General features: G+C 39.5%; 1 protein-coding gene across 1 annotated transcript in view; it reads left to right on the top strand.

Annotated features, from left to right (window-relative positions):
• The first annotated feature begins 1,788 nt into the window (after positions 1–1,788).
• Positions 1,789–22,804, top strand: part of acap3b (ArfGAP with coiled-coil, ankyrin repeat and PH domains 3b) — a 60,654-nt gene continuing 39,638 nt past the window's right edge. The window contains exon 1 of the mRNA XM_053484125.1: positions 1,789–2,007. Within this exon, the coding sequence (XP_053340100.1) occupies positions 1,961–2,007 (47 nt within the window). The 5' untranslated portion in view covers positions 1,789–1,960. The remainder of the gene's footprint in view (positions 2,008–22,804) is intronic.

The raw sequence follows: 22,804 nt of genomic DNA, 5'->3' as shown, positions 1-22,804 counted from the left end.
CATGTAAGAGATGTGGAAAAGTTTCTATTTGAGTTATGAGTCATTTCATGGGTCACACCCCAAAACTTTTACCCAGGACCTTCTCTGAAACTGATCTCTGAAATCTTCACTGATTAGAACAGATCATATTGTATGACAATTGGAGGGTTGCGTCAGGAAGGGCATCCGGCGTAAAACCTGTGCCAAGTTGTTGTGCGGACTGGATATTCCGCTGTGGTGACCCCCTGCCGGAAGCAGCCGAAAGACCAACAATAACAACATATTGTATGACATTTCATTTAATAATAAGCAATATATCACCAGTACACAATCTGCAAGCATTTACAGCTACATTTAATGTCATAGAACGTTCATGTAGTTCTTCTTATCACTTATGTTATGATAGATACCCTCACCAGATCCTTTTTTATCTCTATTTTTTTCTTTTTTGAAATCAAGCTTGTCATCTTACAGAGGAAATGAGAATGTGAGAAAGAAAACCTTTAGCTGAAACTGGAGACTCCTTCCATAAACATCTAAACAAATAAACATCTGATTACAGAAGATTCACCATATGATTAATTATATTTCTTTATTTGTTACATTTATAATGTAAAAATTTGTGCATTAATAATTAAGCTGGTTATAACTAGTTTAATACAGTTGAGAATTTTGTCGTACAACTCCCTTTGAGTTTACCAAGGAATTGGAAGTATTAACACATTTGAACATGAGCAGCAACCAGAATAGAGAGTTCCACAGTATATTTGGCACTGGGTCTGTATACAAATTGAGATATTATACAAACAAGAAAACACAAAAATTAATGCGAAACCATCTTATTAAATACAAAGGTGTTGTTACAGACTGAGCAAACACTTTTTTAGTTGCAAGTTATTAAAGATGTCATAAGTTTGGCCAACCAGTAGTCCATGTCAACATCAACTCCATCCCTCCATTGTGTCTCAGGGAATGTGAAGCCTCTCCCAGGACAATTACCAAAAAGTGTGCTAACTGATTGCAATGCACAAGGACACAGATACACATACAATCATACACTTCTAGCAAATTAGGACTGACATTCAGCCTACAGTGCATGTTAAAGAAAACCCATCAAGCACAATCCTATAACCACACGAGGAGCGAGACCCCATGCGGCCACCTAAATATCAACTCTTTTAAAATAAAAATCTTTTTAAGCATGCACTTATTTCATAAGTGATCATATAAATGCTTAAGGGTTTTAAAATTGGTGAAATTACTCTTAAATTACAAGCCAAGTGAAAGTCATAGGTCTCAGGGTTGAACTTTCCTTATTCACGAGATATTCTATGGGATTATCTGGCTTGTTTGTAAATGCAATAATAATAATAATAATAATAATAATAAATTTCAGTCATGTGTGTGCATTAGTCATAGCCTGCATGTTTCAGAGATTCTGTTGGAATTATGAGTCATTAATTCATTCTTTTATTGTAAAAGTTATTAGACTGGTTGTTTAACACATCTTTGCTTCTACATATTGGCTTCTAGCTAGGGATCAGTTTCCTAAACAAAAAGCCACACAGCCTATAAACAGAACAGGGGATTTTTATTTTTAACACAAGTTTCTTTATTAAACCAGTCCAGGTTATAGTGTTAGTACACTGCTATCTAAGCACTCAGGCAGACCAGTTTAGTCTTTTACAAACATAAGCATTTGAGAGAATTCGTTTTGATGTGTGAGAGCACTTTGCTGACGGTCCCTGAGCTCAGCCCAGCGGCGGATACTGCTACAGATTAAAGCGTATTGATTCAGAGCAGCAGTGAGCGCGTGTGACTGTGTGTATCTGTGTGTGTGTGTGTGTGTGTCAGTGGCTGTGATTCAGAGGACTACAGGGACTCAGAGCTCACCGTTTGACAGGATCTGTGTGAAGGACAACAGTGTGTGTGCGATGTGTGTTTTACATTTCTGACTGCAGCAGGATTAAAGAAAGCCAACATGACGGTGGATTTTGAGGAGTGTATTAAAGACTCGCCCCGGTTCAGGTAAGAGACAGAGATAGTTCTGTAAACTAAACATCTGCAGATCAAGCCTGTTGGACACTGAATATTGCACACACACACACACACACATTTCTCTGTAGACCGGGTTATTATAGTCATCGTGACCATGCGGCAAAATACACAATCATGACTGATGATTATAAACATTATTCAGATGATTTTTAGTCTTGATCTTGTTCCAACTGTATGTCCTTTCGTAATGTAACGTTTGACCTTGTTATTTATGTTAAATACTGTGTACTGTGTATATAACACTCGCTCATGGTGATGCGTTTAAATGTATAAAGTGCTATTACAGTTAGAGAGTATCAGACTAAATTAAGCGTTAATACCTATGCATACGTATAATAGGAATGCCATATAGCAATAATAATAATGATACTAAACCATATTGATTTGTGTAATGTCCGTGTCTTCTTGAAAAAGCGCTCTTTTTTAACAGAATTCGTGCAGGGGGCGTGGTTTGTCTTTTTTGAACCCTTTGTTGGGGGCGTGGTCCTTTTTTAATAACGCTAGTTTTTATTTTAATCTAATAAACTGTAATGTATAAACAAATGCCAAATCTTTTACAATATATATATATATATATATATATATTTTAAAAAGAATTCAAAATAATAAAAAAAACAAGCAAAACTGAAAGTACATATCGTGAATATACAGCTTATTTTAGGAATCCTAAATTAGTCACGTGACTCGGACTTACTCTAATATTTGGGGAAGAAACACATAAGACACACTGACACAAAGAAGGAGCCAAAATATTTTGTAGTAGAGGCTTAAAATATATATTAAAGTGCCATAAAATTTTAACCATTTTAGTCACAGTAGAGTTAAATTGGGATTGATCTGTGGCAGATCCATGGCCTCACACCCTCAGGGTTGAGTGAGGGTTCGATTCCCGCCTCAGGTCTCTGTGCATCAAATTTGCATGTTCTTCCTGTGCTTGGGTTTCCTCCAAGTCCTCTGGTTTCCTCAGACATGCAGATTAGGTTAATTGGCTTTTCCAGATTTCCAAATTTCCCATCCCACTGGTCTGATGTCATCGATTCTTGAAGCCATTAGATAGCGATGACGTTTTAAGATCGATAAACAGGGATAACGACACTTTTACTGCTAGTTGAAGGTTAGTTTAACAGCAAGCGCATCATTGCAGAAGGGTTTTCTCCAATGATTGCACTATGGAGTGTTCGAGATAAAAGAATTACCAAACTAGTAAGAGTGTTGTTTAGAAAACCTTTGGGAGTCAGTAATAGGAACAGCCTTCATGTGTTACCGCTTCGTCTTATGAATGTCTCCAATGCTTTTTTTCCCCCTTTGTAGCCCACATCTAGTTAATGTACATAAATCCATCAAACGCTGGTTGTGTTTCCGATTCCCTTCTACAGCAGTGATATAGCTACAGTTTATTTCCTGTGAAGCGCCCTGGGACTTCATTGCCATCTGCAGATATCTCTCGGGGTTGTGAGTGATGTCCGGAAGCATGACCTTCCCCCCTGCGGTTCTTTGAAGGCCAGACTGGACGGAGGTCATGTAAATGGCACTCTCAATAAGAAGAGCTGAGATTAGAACATTTTGTTCATCTAATGTATAAAAGACTATGGGTGACTCCAGTATGGTCACGTTTCAGTTATATGAACCTACATATTTATGTCTTAAATGGAAAAGCTCTTTCCTTACTGTTACTTCACATCTATTTCAGGATAAAAGACCACACACAAACGGACACTTTCTTACTGCGCTACTTCACAAAGCGATACAGCCACAGATATTCACTTTTGGCAGCTTCAGCTAGGTGTCTGCTATTACTCACGAGCAGGAAACATCACAAGAGGAATATTTACATTTCTGCTTCCTTTTTTTCCATAGCCGTTACACACGACACCCAAGTTCATTCTTGTGTCACAGTCTAATGAGAATTAAAATATGTGGTTATGCGGCGGCTTCGTGATTGTAGTGCTGTTGTCTTGCACCTCCAGCATCCGGGTTCGATTCCTGCCTCGGTTGTGTGTGCATGGAGTTTGTATGTTCTCCATGTGCTTGGTGGGTTTCCTCAGGGTTGTTTAGTTTCCTCCTACAGTCCAAGGACATGCAGATTCCCAAACTGCCCAGAGTACGCTGATTATCACCCTGTCCAGGGTGTACCATGCCGCATGCTGAAGTCCCCTGGGATAGGCTCCAGCCCCCCGTGTCAGTGTTTACTGGATAAACCGGTATAGAATGATGAGTTTGGACGTTATTTGTACAATGATTGTAAAATGTTTCAGCGATACTTTTCTGTATAAATATGACAAACAGACAGGCTCCTTAGGATGATGTAATATTCAACAATTGGGCAATAAGACGAAGAAAGTGGTTCGGGAAGTTTTTGTTCCTAGTCACTCCTTGTCATCTGAACTGCTTGAGGTGTATAAAGTTCTAGGTGCAGGTCTGAGCCTGTAAGATGCAGCAAAGGAGATGAAACGCTGGCAGGGTGAAATATGACGGTTACACACCGAATATCAAGCTGTTTGTTTTATTACTGAACTCGAACAGTCGCCGAGCTTGGGTTGGTCCAGATGGCAATCCTGATTTTATCATCCTGATGACCATATGTGCCTGACTATAAAATATGCATATTTTGACGAACCAGCTAAAGAAGAGTTGTGTATCATAGCAACGTTGTACAGTATGTTTTATGTTCTTTTAGCATCCGTATGTGTATTTGCTCCAATTGTTGTATAACTCTCACTAATGACTCAGGAATACAGTAGCGCTTTTGTCATGCTGCCTTTCTTCAGTTACGCAAATGAACCCAGCACGGCGTAGATAGACTGCCGCGTGACCTTTTCATTAGGTCTATTTCTTTCCCTCGAGCACTCACACGCATCTACACACACACCAAACACACATTTCTCTCATAAATCACTTCAGTTCAGCTTCACAACCTCCAGCAGCCTCTCCTCAGCCAAGCCAGTATTCTATACTGTCTCCACAAAGAGCAGTAACACAATAACCTGGTTATTTCTGCTTGGTGAAAATCTGCTCTCCTTAATGTGCCTTTATTTTTACTTTCAACAATGCTATACCTGTTTTTGTCCCGCATATGCCGAATAAGGGCAAAGTTCCCTGAGAGAGGACCGATGAACTCATAGCGAGCACGCCCGATCAAACAGGATTCTCTAGGTGAGAGCGTTCCTTGTCATTCCTACTTTTTCGCTCGGGGCTTTAACTCACCAGCCCTGCTGGCTGTATACTATCTGTTTGGTTGCCATGGTTACAGGAAATTGCCACTTTACATATTCTCAGGCAGCTTCATTGCAGAGAAACAGACAGATCCAGGGTCATGACCTTGGAACACAACATGTGTTTCTAATACATGTCTTCGCTTAAACAGTGTGCTGAAAGAGGAATGTATAGTGTAAAGTATGTATATAGAAACAAATTCTTTGTTGGACTAAAGAAACTTATATATTATATATAGTGTCACTGTGGATTAATTGTAACATCATTTGTTCATATCAGCATAATTTTATTCAAAGCAACTCAGAAGGAAGATAATGCTTTATTTAGAACAAATCATCTTCCAATGAAAAGCCTGAACACGACAGAACATTTTCTCTTTTTTTTTTTTACCTACGACAGTAGATTTGTCATCACTGGCAGCCATGGCAACAGGCTTCCTGGGTCGGAGGTGGATGCCTGCCTCCACTCTGTGTGAAAGCTTTTCCTGTATTCACAAGCAATAAATATTGTAATAACTAGTGATTATGCATAACCATATATGACACGATCAGATTCTCCAAACACACAAGTGATATCTCTTGATCGGATCTAATTAGAGGAAGGTTGAATTACATTTTTATTTCTCCGCAGTATATCAAGCAGCCATCGATCACGTTTAGTCTCTTAAAGACTTGAAACGACAGACCTTCCTGTTGTCCTCTCGGTAAACACGGGGGCATGACGGCTTCAAGCGCATGCCGTGAACGCCAGGGAATCCCCTTTCATGTCGACACCATTCGCGAGCTTCAAAGCATCATGAGAAATGTGTCACTCTGCGTATAGTCTCTCGAGGCTGATGACATCGGGATGATGGTATAGTAGTGTTTGTCGTGTTGCTGCTCCAGTTTTGGCTCTTAATTCATCGAAGTGCAGTAAATGCATTCAGTCTACTTCATTCCCTCTCTAGACTTCAGGATCTCAGTCTGTCTTCTCTCTTAGTCGACTGATGCTTTATGGGAAATTTAATTTATAGTATATAAATGTGCGCGTAGGACCTTTAAATCCATTGATTTAATCTTACACTAAAATTGACGTGCATATTGAATTCATGAAAACTGAGACAAACCTGAAGACATTTTTATACACACCCTATATTTTGGATATTTATTCTCATAAATGCTAATGCTCATTTATTTTTTTTCTAAATCCAACATGATTGATGAAACCCACTAAAATACACAAAGTAGTATGGAGCCTATTTTATCCTGTATACAGGGGCAGGGGAGGGGGGGGGGCATGGAGCCTATACCATGAGACGGGCACGAGGCGGGGAACACCCTGGATGGGGTGCCAATCCATTGCAGGGCACATACACATACACACACTAAGGGTAATTTGGGAATCAGCCTAAATTGCATGTCTTTGGACTGTGGGAGGAAACTGGATTACCTGGGGGAAACCCACCAAGCACGAGGAGAACATGAAAACTCCAAACACACCTGAGACGGGATTCGAACCCTCGACCCTGCAGGTGCAATCACTAAGCCACAGTGCTTATATTAAAACAGTACAAATAAAAATATATTGCATGCATAAAGTACACAACATAATGCTTCTGAAAACAGTGATCTCATATCTCACATATGCATGATTCATCATTGTGATAAATAGCCCATAAAACTCACACGACTCCGTGGCTCACTTATAATTACATTACAAGCAACATTCAAGTCAAATTGGGACATTTGATGAAATTTCTTATGAATGAATGCACAACCCAGATTAAAATTTATAGAAGATCATAAGCACAGTGGACCTCCTGATGTTTGAAAATCGACAGATAACTCGTCATAACTTGTGGAAGAGACGCATCTGTCTGTACACACAATCATTCATCAAAACCACTTGCACGTTACAGGAACTCAGCTTGGAGGTTCTTCTGCATCCCCTGTACAATCCTGACCTTAATCCAGGCAGTTTCTACATGCTTGGGCCATTAAAAGAGTTCCTGGGAGGCCAGCGTTTCAGACATCATGCAGACAGTCTGATCACGGCTCAGATGTACTAAGAAAACCTTCTACCTTGATGGTATCCAAGCACTAGTGAAACACTGGGATGAGTGCATTAGGTGTAGCAGGGGATTATATAGAGAAATAACAGAGGGTTTTATTCTTATAACTTTGTTCTGTTATTCTGCACAATTAAACATTTGACTTGAACACTCCTGTGCATACCTTTTGTTGCTGGTTTTAAAGTAATTTCTTCACAAATGAATAAAGCTGATATTAAGCGATGCAGGAAGCCAGCACTTTAGCTGACATTGCACAAGTCCAGCATTCACTCACGTTCCTGTGTAATGTAGATGTAACATATATGGACTGGAAAATGGTTCAGGAAGCACAAATATCCAGTGAGACATGAGCCTGGCTTGGAGCCACTCATTGCAACACGATGCATCGCACAAATCCTGGCCTATCCCAGGAGATCTCACAACTTTACCTAAACAATACCAGCTCTGTGTATTTCATTTAGACCCTTTAGACAACAGTGAGAAACCGGAATAGTCGGCTCATGATGTCAGTGTCTTTAAGCTTGGGCTGTTATATGACAGTAATCCTTGCTTGAATCCAGACTAAAAGTGTGGATAGTATGAGGGTGAGGCGTCTAAGTCTCCTCTCCCACACAACACCCAAGGACTGCTTTATATATTTATATATATATATGCTGGTCAGGTGAGTCATACCACAGGCATCTGTTGAATGAGCTCATCTCTTCTTTATCATATGACAATCTCTTCTTATTAAAAGGCTCAATTGTTTCAGTTCCTGTCTTGGAATTCACTGCAATTCATTAATGGCTGGTAAAATGTGCTGCCAGGGCCAACTCCCCATGTATTTCAAAAAGAAAAGCATAAATATAGGGATTAATTTTTGGCTTTCAGGTTATTTCCTGTTAACAAATGTTTTATAGTGGATCATTTGGGATTTTTGTGGCTACAAGCACACTTGTGCCACCAATCCTTTAAAAAAAAAATACACCGAATGGTATGTCAGATTTCTGATTTCATTCCAGCCCAGACTGTAGGGTCATGCAGGCTTTTAGTCGTGTTAAAAGGCCCCTTATCCCTATTGAAGGGCACTAAACAAGACATCTTGGACAATGCTATGCTTCCAACTTTGTGGCAACAGTTTGGGGAAGGCCCGTTTCTATTCCAACATGACTGTTCCCCAGTGCACAAAGCAAGGACTATAAAGACATGGCTTGATGAAGAACTTAACTGGCCCTAACACAGAGCCCTGTGACCTCAACCCCCTCGAGCACCTTTGGGATGAACTGGAATGGAGATTGTGAGCCAGGCCTTATTGTCCAACATCAGTGCCTGACCTCATAAATGCTCTCCACAATGAATGGACACAAATTCTCACAAAAACACTCCAAAATCATCTGGACAGCCTTTCAAGTAAAGTGAAAGCTGTTATAGCTGCAAAAGGGGGACCAACTCCATATTGGAGTATATGTATTTGGATACTGTCTCTGTGTGCATGGAGTTTGACCAAATACTTTTATTCATATAGTGTATATGAGCAGTGCCTGAGGAGGGACATTTGACATATAGAATGTGAAACTTTATGCGATTTATCATTCCTTTTTCTCAGAAAAATGACTTTGGAGGAGAACTTGAAAGTAGATCAGTCAAAGTACTTATTACAAATTGTACAAAATGACAGATGATAGAAATGTAAGTTTAATGTTTTTATGTGTGTGTGTGTAAGTGTGTGTAATAGTTCACCAATAGCATTTACAACCTTGTGATATGCTATTGTCATGCTACCACTAGATATTAGATTTAAGCCCTCCTTTCTCTTCTAATACCTATATTATATTGTCATTTTAATAATAATCCAATATGTGAATCGGACAAATGCAATTTCTTTTATTAGCACACGTTCTTCAGCAAACAAGCAAGACTGGCTTAATAGCATGCTTTATTCTCAGTGTGCTTCCTAAAAACCAATTCAGTCTCACAGCTGTCTGGGTATAATGTGTTTATATGGATTGTATTCTGAGATGAGCTCATTTTAAAAGTCCAGAGGTCATATTAAAAGGTTTTAATATCCTCTGAGAAAAATAAAGCCTTCGTCTATAGGGATGCGGTTTAAAAATGGAAGCTTGATCCAATATCTTGGTGTATGAAGGACTTGGCCTTTTATTAATAAAAGAAATTATCTTTTAAGAGGATTCTGGTTTTATGATTCATCTTTTTTTTTTTTTTTGGCAAATGTCACATTTAATAATTGAACCAAAAGCAGAAAAAGAGACAGGGATATGTTATTGGCTCATGATGGTTCGATGTGTTTCATTTCAAAACCCAAAGCAGTTTGCTATAAAAGCTATTTGAAACGGTAGACTGCTTTTATTCAAACAGCGATGACGTGTTAGCAAGTCGAGCGCGGCGTGCGCTCAATTGAGCAACTACTCTTCAGGAGACCGGGACGAAGGGCCTGTTGGTGTTGGTGAAGTCGAACACAACTGTTCAATCTCTTTTTTTTTCTTTTTTTTATCAGCTCTTTAAGATGGCTGTTTTGATAACGATGTTATTTTTTTTTCCTAGGCTGTCTGCAGTTAATGCATGAACTCCTGTGTGGTCTTGCATGTCAAGTACAATTTGTCCTCTTGATAAAATGACCTCTGTGAGAATTTCATTTCAGGCACCGCCTGATGGATTTGAAGTTTGGGTCTGAAATATGCGTATGTATATAGTACATCCATGACTCATTCTTCAAACCCGGAGCATTGTCCATTCGCCATCTGGAGCTGTTTGCTCATGCTCGCTGTCTACAAATTGCCTATAAGTTTACTTTACTAAATCACAAGATGCGAAAAAAAAAATTTGTCTAAAATCGAATCTCATGTTGGAATGTCCACTTACGTCACATTTGCACATTTTTAGCATGACCAAGAAGCCTTAGGGAAGGTGGTTAGAGAGACTGGCAGCAAAGTAGAGAGAACATTTTCAGTTCCCAAAACCCAAAATGACTGGGTTTGCTTGTCAAGCTGTTCTCACCGCCGGTCCCGAGCGTTCTGGCAGCGCCGCGTCAGGCAAATGTGTTGCTGTTTAGAGCTCAGCCATATTGCATGCAGGCTTCAGCAATGTTTGCTTTGTTGTTGCGTTTTGGCCACAAATGTATCAGTGAAATTCGAGCATAGCTAAATAGGCAACATGTGGCGCACATCTGCAACATCCAGCTTAGTGATGTTTTACTTACTAATATGAAAAGCTCACAAACTGTAGCCCGAAGAGGCTTCTGCAGAAATCCTGAAATATTTCTTCTAATCGTCTAGTGTAATGCTTTCATGTGGTCATTGAATGCTTTATGCCTTTGCAAAAGACTTTTCAAATAAAATGCAATGCGCCAAAACCGGATCTTTTTTTTTTTTTGTGTTCATTTCACGTGAAAGTCTTAGTAAAAGGGACAGAATCTTTGTGTGTTTTGACAGCATACTCATCTAAATTTATATTCTTGATGGCTTAATATTGTTGAATGATGCTCAACATCGACTGTAGTCGCCGATCCGTTCTGGCTCAAGCTGCTTTGTCTTCATTTCAAACTGTTCAGTCAGGATTTGTCAGGGAGCAGTGTAATGATATCGACGGAGGTGCACCCTTTCTCTCTCTCTTTCTTTCTCTCCCCCCCCCCCCCTTTCATTTCATTAGGAGTCATTAAGGAATGGGTCAAAATGATTAGCTAGCCACCCAACATCGATTAACCATCCAACATCCAACTAATCGATTAATGAATTTGAATAGCATTCGAAGATCTGTTTAAATCTACCTGCTTTTTTTTTTTCTTTTTTTACAGCCATCCAGCATTCAGTCTAGTGGTTCATTTCGAGCGGGTACAGTAGATGAATGTTTGTTTAATACAGCAGGTGAGGTTTCCACTTGTGTAAAGGTTGCCAGTTTTCAGCAAAACCTCCAAACCAATTATATAACAATAACAACATAAAAAGCATTGGAAAGGAGAGGTATGTTTTTTTTTTTTTTGTTTTTTTTATGAACCTTTGTCTTGGAAACGGAGTCACTGTCCACACCATAATCCCTCTTCCCCCATCAATCAATCAGTGCAATATCTATGACAATAGAAATGGTTCCACCAATCAAAGACAACACTCAAAGGCACTTTAACTTTCTATTAAATTGTTTTAGCTTTAATACTGAATTTTTGCTATAAAAGAAAGGAGGCATTGGTGGTTCATTGGAAGGTTTTTCCCGGACCGATCGGAATGCATTTTTAATCAGAATTGATTCGGTTGTGTAAACCCTTGATAATCCATTCTGAATCCGATTATGTCTCTCATGTTGGAATAAATATATTTTCCACCATTTTCAATATATAAAAGCATCTATTTTACTTAAATTCATTTATATATAAGATAGATAGATAGATAGATAGATTAGTTTATAAAAATTTGCTTATATCTCAATTACCATTGAGAATTCGACAGTGCTATGGTATTAGGGAATAAATGTACTTTCTTTGTGCTGTGTCAGTTCAGACTTTTCTATCACAACCCACACTGTCTCAGAGTAAGCATGCATGTGTGCGTGTCCTCCTCCCAACTTCCGGAGAGGCTTTTTATTACCCTAGAGTTAAAATGACACCAGAAAATATGTCTAGCTGCAACAGCGCCATTAATAACAGCAGTAATGACGGTTCTCAGCAATGCTTTTCCCCCAGTGGGGGATACTTGGCTCTGTTTATATGATGCATAAATTTTAATACGGTCGCTATTTAAAAGTTATTGTAATGTTAGAAAAAATATGTTCGAGCAAGGCAGTCATTAATTTCAAATAAACAATATAATAAGTTATGACGTTATTATAAAACAATAGCAGTAACGTACAGTAAGAGATAAAAATATGCATGGATGTGTTTCAGAGCATGGAGCTCATCCAATCCAGTAAACACGGTCAAATTGGATTTATTTATGACATGATAGCATTAGCAGAGCTACACATTTTAAGCAACACATTGAATGTTTTAGTTCTCAGAGCTGCACCGTTATAAAAATCCAACAATGAAGGATTTCATGAGACCCCCGAAGAAAAAATAACATCCCTTTTTTCTCTCAGAAGCACATGTTTCACAGCCTGGAGGACCGACAGTTTTCCACAAGTCATCTCCAAAGCGTGGCTCATCGGGAGCCGGTGTTGGAAAAGTATTGTCGATTTATTTATTTATTTATTTTTATTGGATAGGCTCATGGCAGTAAAGAAGTGCATGCTCAGTATCCAGCACATTTGCTTTGGTCAGCTTCAAACCTGAATGATGGAGAACTGCACAGCTTGACCGTTGGGAGAAGAGAGAAATGTTAAATCGGAGCCAGAGCAGCAGCTTGGCAGACTCGAGTCTTGAACTGCGGAGTCGCTGACTAAGGCTTCTTCACATCCTGAGTGTATACTGTAAACTGATGTGGCTTGTTCAACAAAGAAAATTTGGGATGCAGTTTTAAATCTGTGCGAGACGCCAAATTTCGCCAGATGTCGGGAAGTGGCGAATATGCCGTGATGGCCATCATGTGAACGTGATGCTGACTGTAGGTTGGAAAGCTGCCATATATGTACTATAGCCCTAGCCATCATGCACTCACCAAAATCTATGGAAGGCTTTTTCAGCCTAATATTAAATACTTACATATAACATTATTAATTATTTACTATGAGTGGCGTTCATGTCAAACAGGGACTGTGCAGAATAACAGAACACAGCTATGAGGGTAAAAACTACCATTATTTCTTTATATAATCCCCTGCTACACTACGCTAATGCACTTACCCCAGTGTTTCACTAGTGCTTGGATACCACTAAGGTAGAACATTTTCTCAGTGCGCCGGAGCCATGATCACATGGATAGATAGATTAGTCACATGGATGCCCCGTGTGTCTCTCTGGGATGCGTCTGGTGTCTGGGAATGATTCTCTCTACCTAGAAAATGGTTCTGGCCTTGACTGGTGTTGGCAACTGTTTCTCTGGGGACTTGACAGTTCGATAGTTCATGACTGGAACTTCTTACAAGTCTACCTGGGTCTTCAATAACTACCTGGACTCCATATTAACATCAATTAACATCAGCTATTATAGCTGAACTGCCTCCCACCCTACACACTGTATAAATGCAGATCATTTACTGCTTTCTGTTTCACCCAAATGAGGATGGGTTCCCTGTTGAGTCTGGTTCCTCTCAAGGTTTCTTCCTCTTACCATCTCAGGGAGTTTTTCCTTGCCACTGTCGCCCTCGGCTTGCTCACCAGGGACAAACTGACCATTTTGATTCATACAAATTCACATTTCATACAAACCTAAATAATTCTTTTGACTATGTAAAGCTGCTTTGCGGCAATGAAAATTGCTAAAAGCGCTATACAAATAAAATTGAATTGAATTGAATTGAATGATCAGACTGTCTGCTTCATGTCTGAAATGTCAGCCTCCCAGGAACTCCTTTAAATTGGAGCGAGGTCAGGACTGTACAGGGGATGTGGAAATAATTTTGAGCCAAGTTTTTGTAATGTGCAAGTGGTGCTGGTGAATGATTGTGTGTACAGTTCACACACATCTCTTCCACAAATAGGCTTGGATTTTCGAAGGTCAGGTGTTCCACAATCTGAATGTAAATTCAAACGACTGCAGTGTGCTCAGAGCCACCTCGACAGAGCCAGATCGTCACTCATGGATGTATAGTATGGCCTCCTTTACAATGTTTGTACATTTTACTGCAGCTATTCTTATTTCCGTAATATGCTTGAAGTATTCTGTGAACGTAAATCAGTTTTACTCCTTCGTTCACATGAAATTTTATCACAAGTCCCAGTTTGGCTTGAACGGCCCTTACTGTAAATCCAACAGAAAGTTATTTTTTGCATCTGATTGCTATAGGACATATGGATCAAGTGCTATTTTATAAGCTGGCTAATGATGAGGGTTGAAACTATACTGTAAAATGTGATTATTACAGCTAGGGCTGTTCATGGAGTAGGAATATTATCATATTAGTTTTTTTTTCTCCTGAAACTCCTGCTTTTATATTACATCATACTTTCACATTACATTTGTATAGCCAAAAATAACTGCATAACCCCACCCTGAAGATGAGTAACTTTCCTACTCCTAAATATTGACATCAATTTTGGACTTTGGACTAAATGATGGTAATAATGCATCATCCGTTCATTCTTTCTTATAGCCAAACATACTAATACACAAACCCAGTCAACAGGGTTAACGGATGTCTTTAAAAAGATTGCATAAAATATCTACAGACCACCCTGTGTGTTTGTGTAAACCTGCCCAGAGGAACCTCTCAAAACCTTTGCGATGACTTATATGAATCCCTGCGTGTGTGTCCCTTCGTTCCTCTTCCCATATCCAATCTTGTGTTAAAGCTCCCCTTGAGGTCTGGACGACAACAGCGTTCGTTATGTTTATTTTCTCCACCGTCTCTTTTATTTCTTTCCAAGACTTCGGTGATTTTATTGAGCTGACTTTCCAAAGTGGCGAAGACAAAGTCAACGATGGTCTGGATTCTGCATTTTAACCACCTCTCCTTTCTGCTTTATGACCCGGTGGCCTTCCTGTCCTTCCCCATGTGCAGTCACATCCATGAGTTCGTCTATACAGCTTACGCACAGCTGTGAACATTCTGATCCTTCATTTCCTTTTCCAAAAAAAAAAAGTGGTTCACATTTTTCCCCGGCTACATAAGATCCTTCCATGAGAACATCTGTATGTTTTTGTAACATTTCGCTCCCAGTAGTATGATAAATATGCATTTGAGTAATCGCTCAGAACCACAGCTAAGCGTGGCCTCTACGGAGTTGTTCCTCCGCGCACATGTTGCGCGATAGTGACTTGGCGTAAAAGCGCCAATGAATAATAGAGGTCCGGCTTTGTTACCTCTTCTTTGTAGGCGTCGGACAAATGTGGCACCCATTTGTACCATCACCTTCACTGTGTCATCGCAATACGTATGACTCTTGGAATCGATGAAAAAAACAAGCTGGGTGTGATTACGCTCCGTTCCAAGAGATGACTCAATTAAACCTTTTAAATCACACTATTGATGAATGACAATGAGGATTGACTCAAGAAGTTGACTCCCTGGGTTCCGTTCTTGTTTTGTATGAGAAAGATCTCGGTCTTGGACTGTTGTAGAGAGGACCTGGAAAGCTACCCGGCAGTTTCTCCTTCTCTTTCCATGTCTGGCTTTGTCTTTTTTTTTTTCACTCCTTCTCTGGAGCTACATGTCTAGGCTTATCTGTTTGCTCCAGCTCCTTCTGCCAAGCACAACAACCCCCGCCAAGACAATTAGCCACGGATCCAGAAACCCTGAACTCTATAGTGCTCTCTTATGATGGCCAGTACTCCGCTCTTTTTATTTCCCAGCACTCGCTTATGAATGTGCCTTTTGGAGAACTGGTTTGGTTTGACAGTGAGGTCTGTGTTTGCATTGTGTTTTCGCACTGATAAGTCAGGTTTAAGAGCAGCACTATCACCCAAGGGCTCCAGTCTGTCTTTCTGTCTCAGAATGTTTCTTCTGACATTCTTCTTAATAGGTTCACAATGCTACAGACAATCGTGTCTGATGCTTGGCTTGAGAGTAGGAATGTTGACAGGGACAGTGTCCTACCTGGTTTTTGTCTCTCTCTTTCACTCATTTGTCAAGCTAAATATGAATGAATAGACACACAGACATGTTTACACATTCATAATAATTTACTAGACAATGGACGTATACTACATAAGCTTGATCAGCTTCAAATCATTGCATAATTGCATTTTTTTAATATACTGATTACATTTTCAGCATGCACTTTAGGGCTGTAGGGCTTATTTGAATTTATTTTTAGAAAAGACAAAAACATAATTTTTCGACATGATCTCCTTGCTCTTTAATACACTTTGTCCGTCTGTCAACAAGCTTTCGTATTCCCAAAATAAAAATGTTTTAGACTAAGCTGTGAGCCGTGAATGCACCGCTGTCTTCAATTCTTCATCAGAAGTGAATCTTCAGCCTCGTAGGGCTGCCTTCAGTGGACCAAGTACAGTAGGTAAAAGTCAGACGGCGCGAGATCAGGACTATAGGGAGGATGCTTCAACAAATTAAAAATCAAGTTTTGTCTGCAGTGTGGGCAGAACTGTGTGGACATGCATCGTCATGCAAAATCGCAACGGGTTCAGATAGCAGTAGTCTGCATTGAATCCAAAGTTTAGTCTTCAGCTCTTCAATAAGCGTCTCACTGTAACGAGCACTGTTGATTGTTGAACCCTTTTCCTGATAATGTTCCAATACTGGCTCTTAAGAATCCCAGAAAACTGTAAGCATTGATGAGTTTTCCAGCTGATGATTGATTTTTTTCCTGGTCGGTGATTGAGGATGTTTCTGTTCCAGCTCTGCCGTTTGCTCTCAGGCAAGAGTATCAGTCCAAATTTCGCCTGCAGATATCCAAATGCTTCTGTTTATTTATCCCTATCATGAGTCATTTCCGCACAAAAGTACACCCCCAGACCACAAAGAAGAAGTATTAAAAGAATAAAATAATAATCACTGCATGCTGCTCTTCTTTTGTGTAAATCACAACTGGAGCATCTGTTTTTGCTTGTTTTTTGGTCTAAAGATGTAAGATGTAATTGACCAAATAAATCAATATTTCTTTGGTCAATTATGTTAATTAACTAAATTCATGGATCAGTCTTAATTGAGAATCAATTTTCAGTTTGAAAAAACATTAACTTAGAAATGTTAAGGAAATTCCTTACAAATATACCGCAGCTTTTGCAGGAAATAGAATACGCTTTTATTTCTCATAAATACACATGTACATTTTCTTCTTTTGAGATCATGGGTGGGTTCGTGCAATACCGCCTCTTACTGGACTGGAGTATGGAGCAGGAGAATTTTTTTTCTTGCATTTAGTCTGTTTTATATCCTAGGGGTCGCCACATAGGCTCATTTGATCGCAATATCTGGGACAGGTTTTATGCTCTTCCCCGCCTATTTTCTAAATGGCCTTGAGATCGGCACGGCATGCAGTCACTGGGTTGGGGGCGTGGGGTTAAGTGTCTTGTGCAGGTGTTCGAACCCTGCGATCAGCAACCCAGAACCTTAGTCGTCGTCTTAGCCATCATTGATTCTCATGGGTGTGACATGAGATTTAAACAATCAACAGCACAAGTTACACAGCTTTTCAATGTTCGTTAAATACTTTTAGTAGTTTTAATATTTATAAAAACTACTAAAGTAACCTATAAAAGAGATATAGCTGCTTGGAAAAAAAAACAGACAGGAAACTTGTTGTGCTGTTGATTTTAAGTCAAATCGAAAATCAAAAGAAAGAAAAAAGAAGAACGGCCACGCCTTATTTTAGGTCTGTTTATGATTCCCATCACTAGTTTGGCCCAGAGAATTGTGCACAGATTTGGTAAAAGATTTATAAAAAGAGGTTGATAGTCACCGTCTATTTTTTTTTTCTAAAGACTTACTATAACACAGATTAAACTCATTTTTCTGCTTGGTGCTGAATTGATCTAACCCATGTTTGTGTTTCCATTTTTATTGATTTGAGGTGATGATGGCTTGGGCTTTCTCATCAAATGCTGAGAAACCACACTGCAGTTCTCTCTCTCTTTCTCACACACACACACACACACACACACACGTACACATTGCATTGAGATGTTTTTGGTTTCATATTAAGCAAAAACCACAGATCTTGGGCGTGTGTTCACAGTAAAATTGCTTCACGGGTGGGCCTTGATGGTGACAACTTGTACATTTGTGTGCGTTTTCAATGTCTTGCTGTCAGCTTTGCGTTTCTGGAAAGCAATTTTTTTAATGGTATCAATTGTCTTTGGCACCAGTTGGTAATTGCTGGTTAGTGGTGGAAAGGTTAATCAGCACATTGAAAAGTGCAGCATAGCATGGTGTGGAAAATATGACCGAGAACTCGGCAAACACATTTTCTGTATTGTATAAGCAGCCATCTTTGTTCGTTGGGTATATCCTGAAGAATTATGGTTTTGCCTGACTAATTTACTTCTAGAACGGATACAACGTCCTCTAGATGCCTTGTTGTATTTAAAGGACTACCCATTGCCAGAGGCTACACAAAATCGGATTGAAAAGCCCAAAGCTCTTGACAGATTTTATTAGCAGCATTGGATGAAGCATAAGTGATGCCCAGTCATGGCAGCCTATCTGTATGTTTATGCACGTTCGATTTTTAAGCAGATCCTGAATCAACCTGCATTATTCAAATGTCATAGATACAAATTGCGTGGCCAATGCAAATTGTTGCCTCTCATTTTATTCATGTGGGATCCAGGGTTAAAGAGTGTCCTCAGGTCTATTCTGTTGGCCATCGGTGTGGAGTTGGGGAAGATCCAATGTACTGTATAACCCATAGGGAAATTCTGGCTCGTCTTGTAAAATCCTCTCGTCTGGAGAGCATCCGGACTTTTAAGTGTTTAATTTGAACGGGGGAGAGAGACTCAAACAAAAAGAGACTGATGTGCAATTAAATCGAGCACACATCTGGCCGATGCATTAACAAAGTGAAGCTGGTTTTGTATTGTGAGATTTCAGTTAAGGTTGTTGCTTATCACATTATATGATGTGATATATCCAAATAAATGTTAGATGAATTCTTGTACTGAATGCACAATATCACTTTGTCACTGTCATATTATATGGTTATAATATATAGAATCGGCTTGAAGGAGAATGACATTAAGCATAAAACAAGCTTGTGTAAACAGAAACCCTTAGAATTAGAAAGTTCTGCTTTTTTGTGGTTGAGACAAGTATAAAGACAACATGACAGGAGCATGTGATGTTAATTATTTGAAAGATTTACCATTTGCATTTGGGTTTCACCACCTCATATGGTATCTAGTGGCTTTTAGATGAGCATCATGGCAGATTTAAATTAGATTTTATGACGGAATTTGCTGCTGACTGTATTCGGTTGGATGCAGCACGGTGGCATAGTGGTTAGCACTGTGGCCTTGCACTTTCAGGGTTGAGGGTCCGAGGCTCGCACCAAGCCTGTGGAGTTTGCATGTTCTCCCCATGCTTGGTGGGTTTCCTATAGTTTTCCACCACAGTCCAAAACTTAATATGTAAGTACTTGTGCCCTGTAATGGACTGGCACCCTGTCCAGGTTACTGTATATCCCCACCTTGTGCCCCCAAGTCCCCTGGGATAGACTCCAGGCTTCCTATGAGTGAGTGTCTTTGATTGCAATGGCACTTAATTCCTCATAACCAAAAATGGTTTTTTCGAGTGCCACTGCGAAATGCATTCTCAGGAATGAGATGAAGGACGTATTTACTCCCAATATGACAACCTGATCTGTCACAAATAGGTCTATAAACATATTTCTAAGTGTTTTAAATTGTATAATGTTTCCAAGGTCGCTTATGTAAGGAAACCGTGGTCGGGATTTCATCATCTGCATGTCTCACTGTGTTAGCATGAATGCTGTATATCAGAAAGGAAAGGAATGCCATGATGATTATGAAACAGCCAGCTCACCACCACACACAGCGTGTCGTGTGAACGAGGAAACAGTTGCCGCACACTGTGTGACTGCGCAACCCAGTGATGACCAGTTTGATCTGAATTTTTGTGGAATTACCAAGATTTCATGCGTTAGGATTCAGTTCTTATTACCTCAAAAACCAGGAGCCATTAAACAAACCGTGTGAATAATTCTGTGAGCCTGGGTTGCACAAGACTCTATAAAGCAACACAGAATATGCGGAACGGAGCAAAAGTAGACATATATATATATATATATATATATATATATATACTTTTTTTTATTATTATTACTGATTTGATACAGGTGTAGAGATTTATCATTATGTATTGTAAATCATGCACTCGTAAACTTTGTTCTTGGCTCAAGTCTTAATCTGACTCTGGGAAAAGGTGATATTACGTTCAGTTTACTTGGGGAAAAGTCCGAAGCCAAAACAAACCAGATTAGGTCTCACCAAGACCAGCGCCTGAGGTTTTCTCCCGACTCTCCCTCAAGTAAATCCGCCGCTTCCAGGGGATCCATTTTGTAAATCGCATTTGGACCCCGTCACTTTCTCATCTTGTTTCACTCCTGCTGCGGGTTGAGTTTCTTTACACTACAGCGGGAGGTGGAAGGAGAAATTACAGCCCTTGTGCATGATTAGGTACAGGAATGAGGCGGGGTGAATGGATTTTAGTTCAGGACGGTGGGGATGTTTAGCAAGTCTCACTTCCTTTTTAGGATTTCAAAAGTGAGAAAGTGCGGGAACTCGTCAGGATGTGTCCATTCACCTCATACTCACAATAAATCCACTGACAGATCAGTCATAGCTAAACGATGGCATTAAATTCCACTATGAGGAAAAGCTACTCGCAATACTTATTTCATATCAGGCCATGTTTTGCTATTTTTGTTTCTTCTCCACCTTCATTCCGTCTAAGACAAACGACAAACACATTACGAATCCTTTCACCTAACTCTACATGTTGGATGTACTGTAACGGTGATTTATATGATACATGGCAACCGATTTTTCACTCTTCATCTTTTATGGGATCACCCTTCACTGCACTTTTTCATACAGTGTGAGAGTAACAGCTGTTATGGTTTCTCTCCACCAGCCCATATAGCCTTCTGTGGTTAGCATGCTATAGTCTGTGTGTAATCCGAACAGCAGGGAGACTCCCAGGCTCTTGCTGAGGAGAACGGGCACGGATCCTTGTCATTATCTCATGACGCAGGTTCCTGGGTATGAAATTGCACCTCGTGGTAACACTGAAATCAGAAGGTTTGACGCTAATCAACCTAGCTTTGATGTCACATGCTTTGTGGGTTTACTTCAGCTTTATCCGACAGTCATGGGAAGACATGTGCTGTAGGCTGAGTGGTGTTTTTAAATTGCCTGATTGAGTGTGTGTGCATGTGATTGTGCCAAGTTGGCACCCCATCCGTGGTTCCAGCGACCCTACACAGGACAAGCAGTAGGTTTTTACCAAGGAAAAAAAACTGTGTTGATGCGGAAAGTGATTCTAAAATTTAATCCTAATAATTAATTTTCCTGAAATGTCTAGATTCTTAAAGTGCCGTCCGGAAGTGTTAAATCGTTTAGAGGAAGTGATGAATATTTGAGGATGTCTGCAACTCTGTTTTCTCTACGAAACATTTAGAAACATGGGGTTTTTAAAAAACGGTTATCGGTTACCACCTCCACATTGCTAATTTAGCTGAACCTGTTCTTGTTCAAATGCTGTTTTTGCGTCCAGAAATAGACGGTGATGTGGGAGAGGGGATATTTAAAATATGCAGAGGTAGTGTTATTTTTGAATCCACTTTGGTCCAAAGGCACGTCGCATCTACAAAGCCAAAAATATAAATAAAATAAAAACTATTTTCAGACCTACAAGTTCTTCTGAATTCCTGTTCTCCATCCTTACTAAAAAAAACATGCTATTTTTGCAAAACATTGATACTCTGGGGTCTATGTATTTTTAATACCTATAGTAGGTCTAACAGTCACTACAAACATTTCTCGGTTTTTAATATGATGCTTTATATCATTTTTAGCACAGACAAGCCTATATGATTGTTGATAAAAAGCTGATGGATTAAAAATAAAAAAACTGTCTAGACAGGAGTTTACTGCTGTTAAGATAGAAATTTGACACATCTGTAGATTTGTACAACTCTCTCATCAAGTGTTAAACTGTGAAAGTCACACATGTCTGCACATGACACAATAAAATGGCTTTTTCCTAAATGATTACGCAACAAGTAAGGCATGTTCATTCGTGTTGCTCAGATCTCAGATTTTTCTAATACTACTGGTTACGCTGGTCTCTGAGTTCGGGTATTTAACACGCCCTCACCTCGGACTGCTGCGGATATGTTCGCTCTAACATCACTAGTTGTTATTTGCACAACAGTTTCGGAATCTATGAGACAAACTGGTTTTAAACTTTCCGCAGGAAAAAACAAAAACATACATTGATTTGTCCTTTCATCTTGGAAGGTTCCGGTTTCATAGTCTAATTTCCTTTTTTTGGGGTAAGCCATGGTGTGTCGCGCTTTCGTTTCTATTTTGTAATGATTGTGGCAGTCTGTGGGTGCATTACCATCATTTCTGTGACTCTCACATACTCGGTCTATACATAGTAATCTCGTTGATTGGCTCTGTTGATTGATGTGTATAGCCACGCCCACCTCGAGGGAAAAAGCTCTATAATCAATACCTGTTATCTTGCTTATAACTACTCAACATTTTGATTTAATTTATGGTGCAAGTTTAACTTCAGGGAAATGCCTAACTACTAGCAAAATATTATTAAATTCTGTCTAGCTAGTTTTGCGTGATGTTGTGACAAAATCTGCCTGGACAGACATACAGACATACAGACTGACAGACAGAAATTTTTCTGAGCCTGGTTTCTCAATGTATAAAATGTACGGATATCATTGAAAGTTCTGACCAATTTACAGATAAAATCTTTCTT

The sequence above is a fragment of the Clarias gariepinus genome, chromosome 23 (assembly GCF_024256425.1).
Source record: "Clarias gariepinus isolate MV-2021 ecotype Netherlands chromosome 23, CGAR_prim_01v2, whole genome shotgun sequence".
Classification (NCBI taxonomy): domain Eukaryota; kingdom Metazoa; phylum Chordata; class Actinopteri; order Siluriformes; family Clariidae; genus Clarias; species Clarias gariepinus.
The sequence above is the reverse complement of the archived record's forward strand: the minus strand, read 5'-3'. Positions and strand labels throughout refer to the sequence as shown.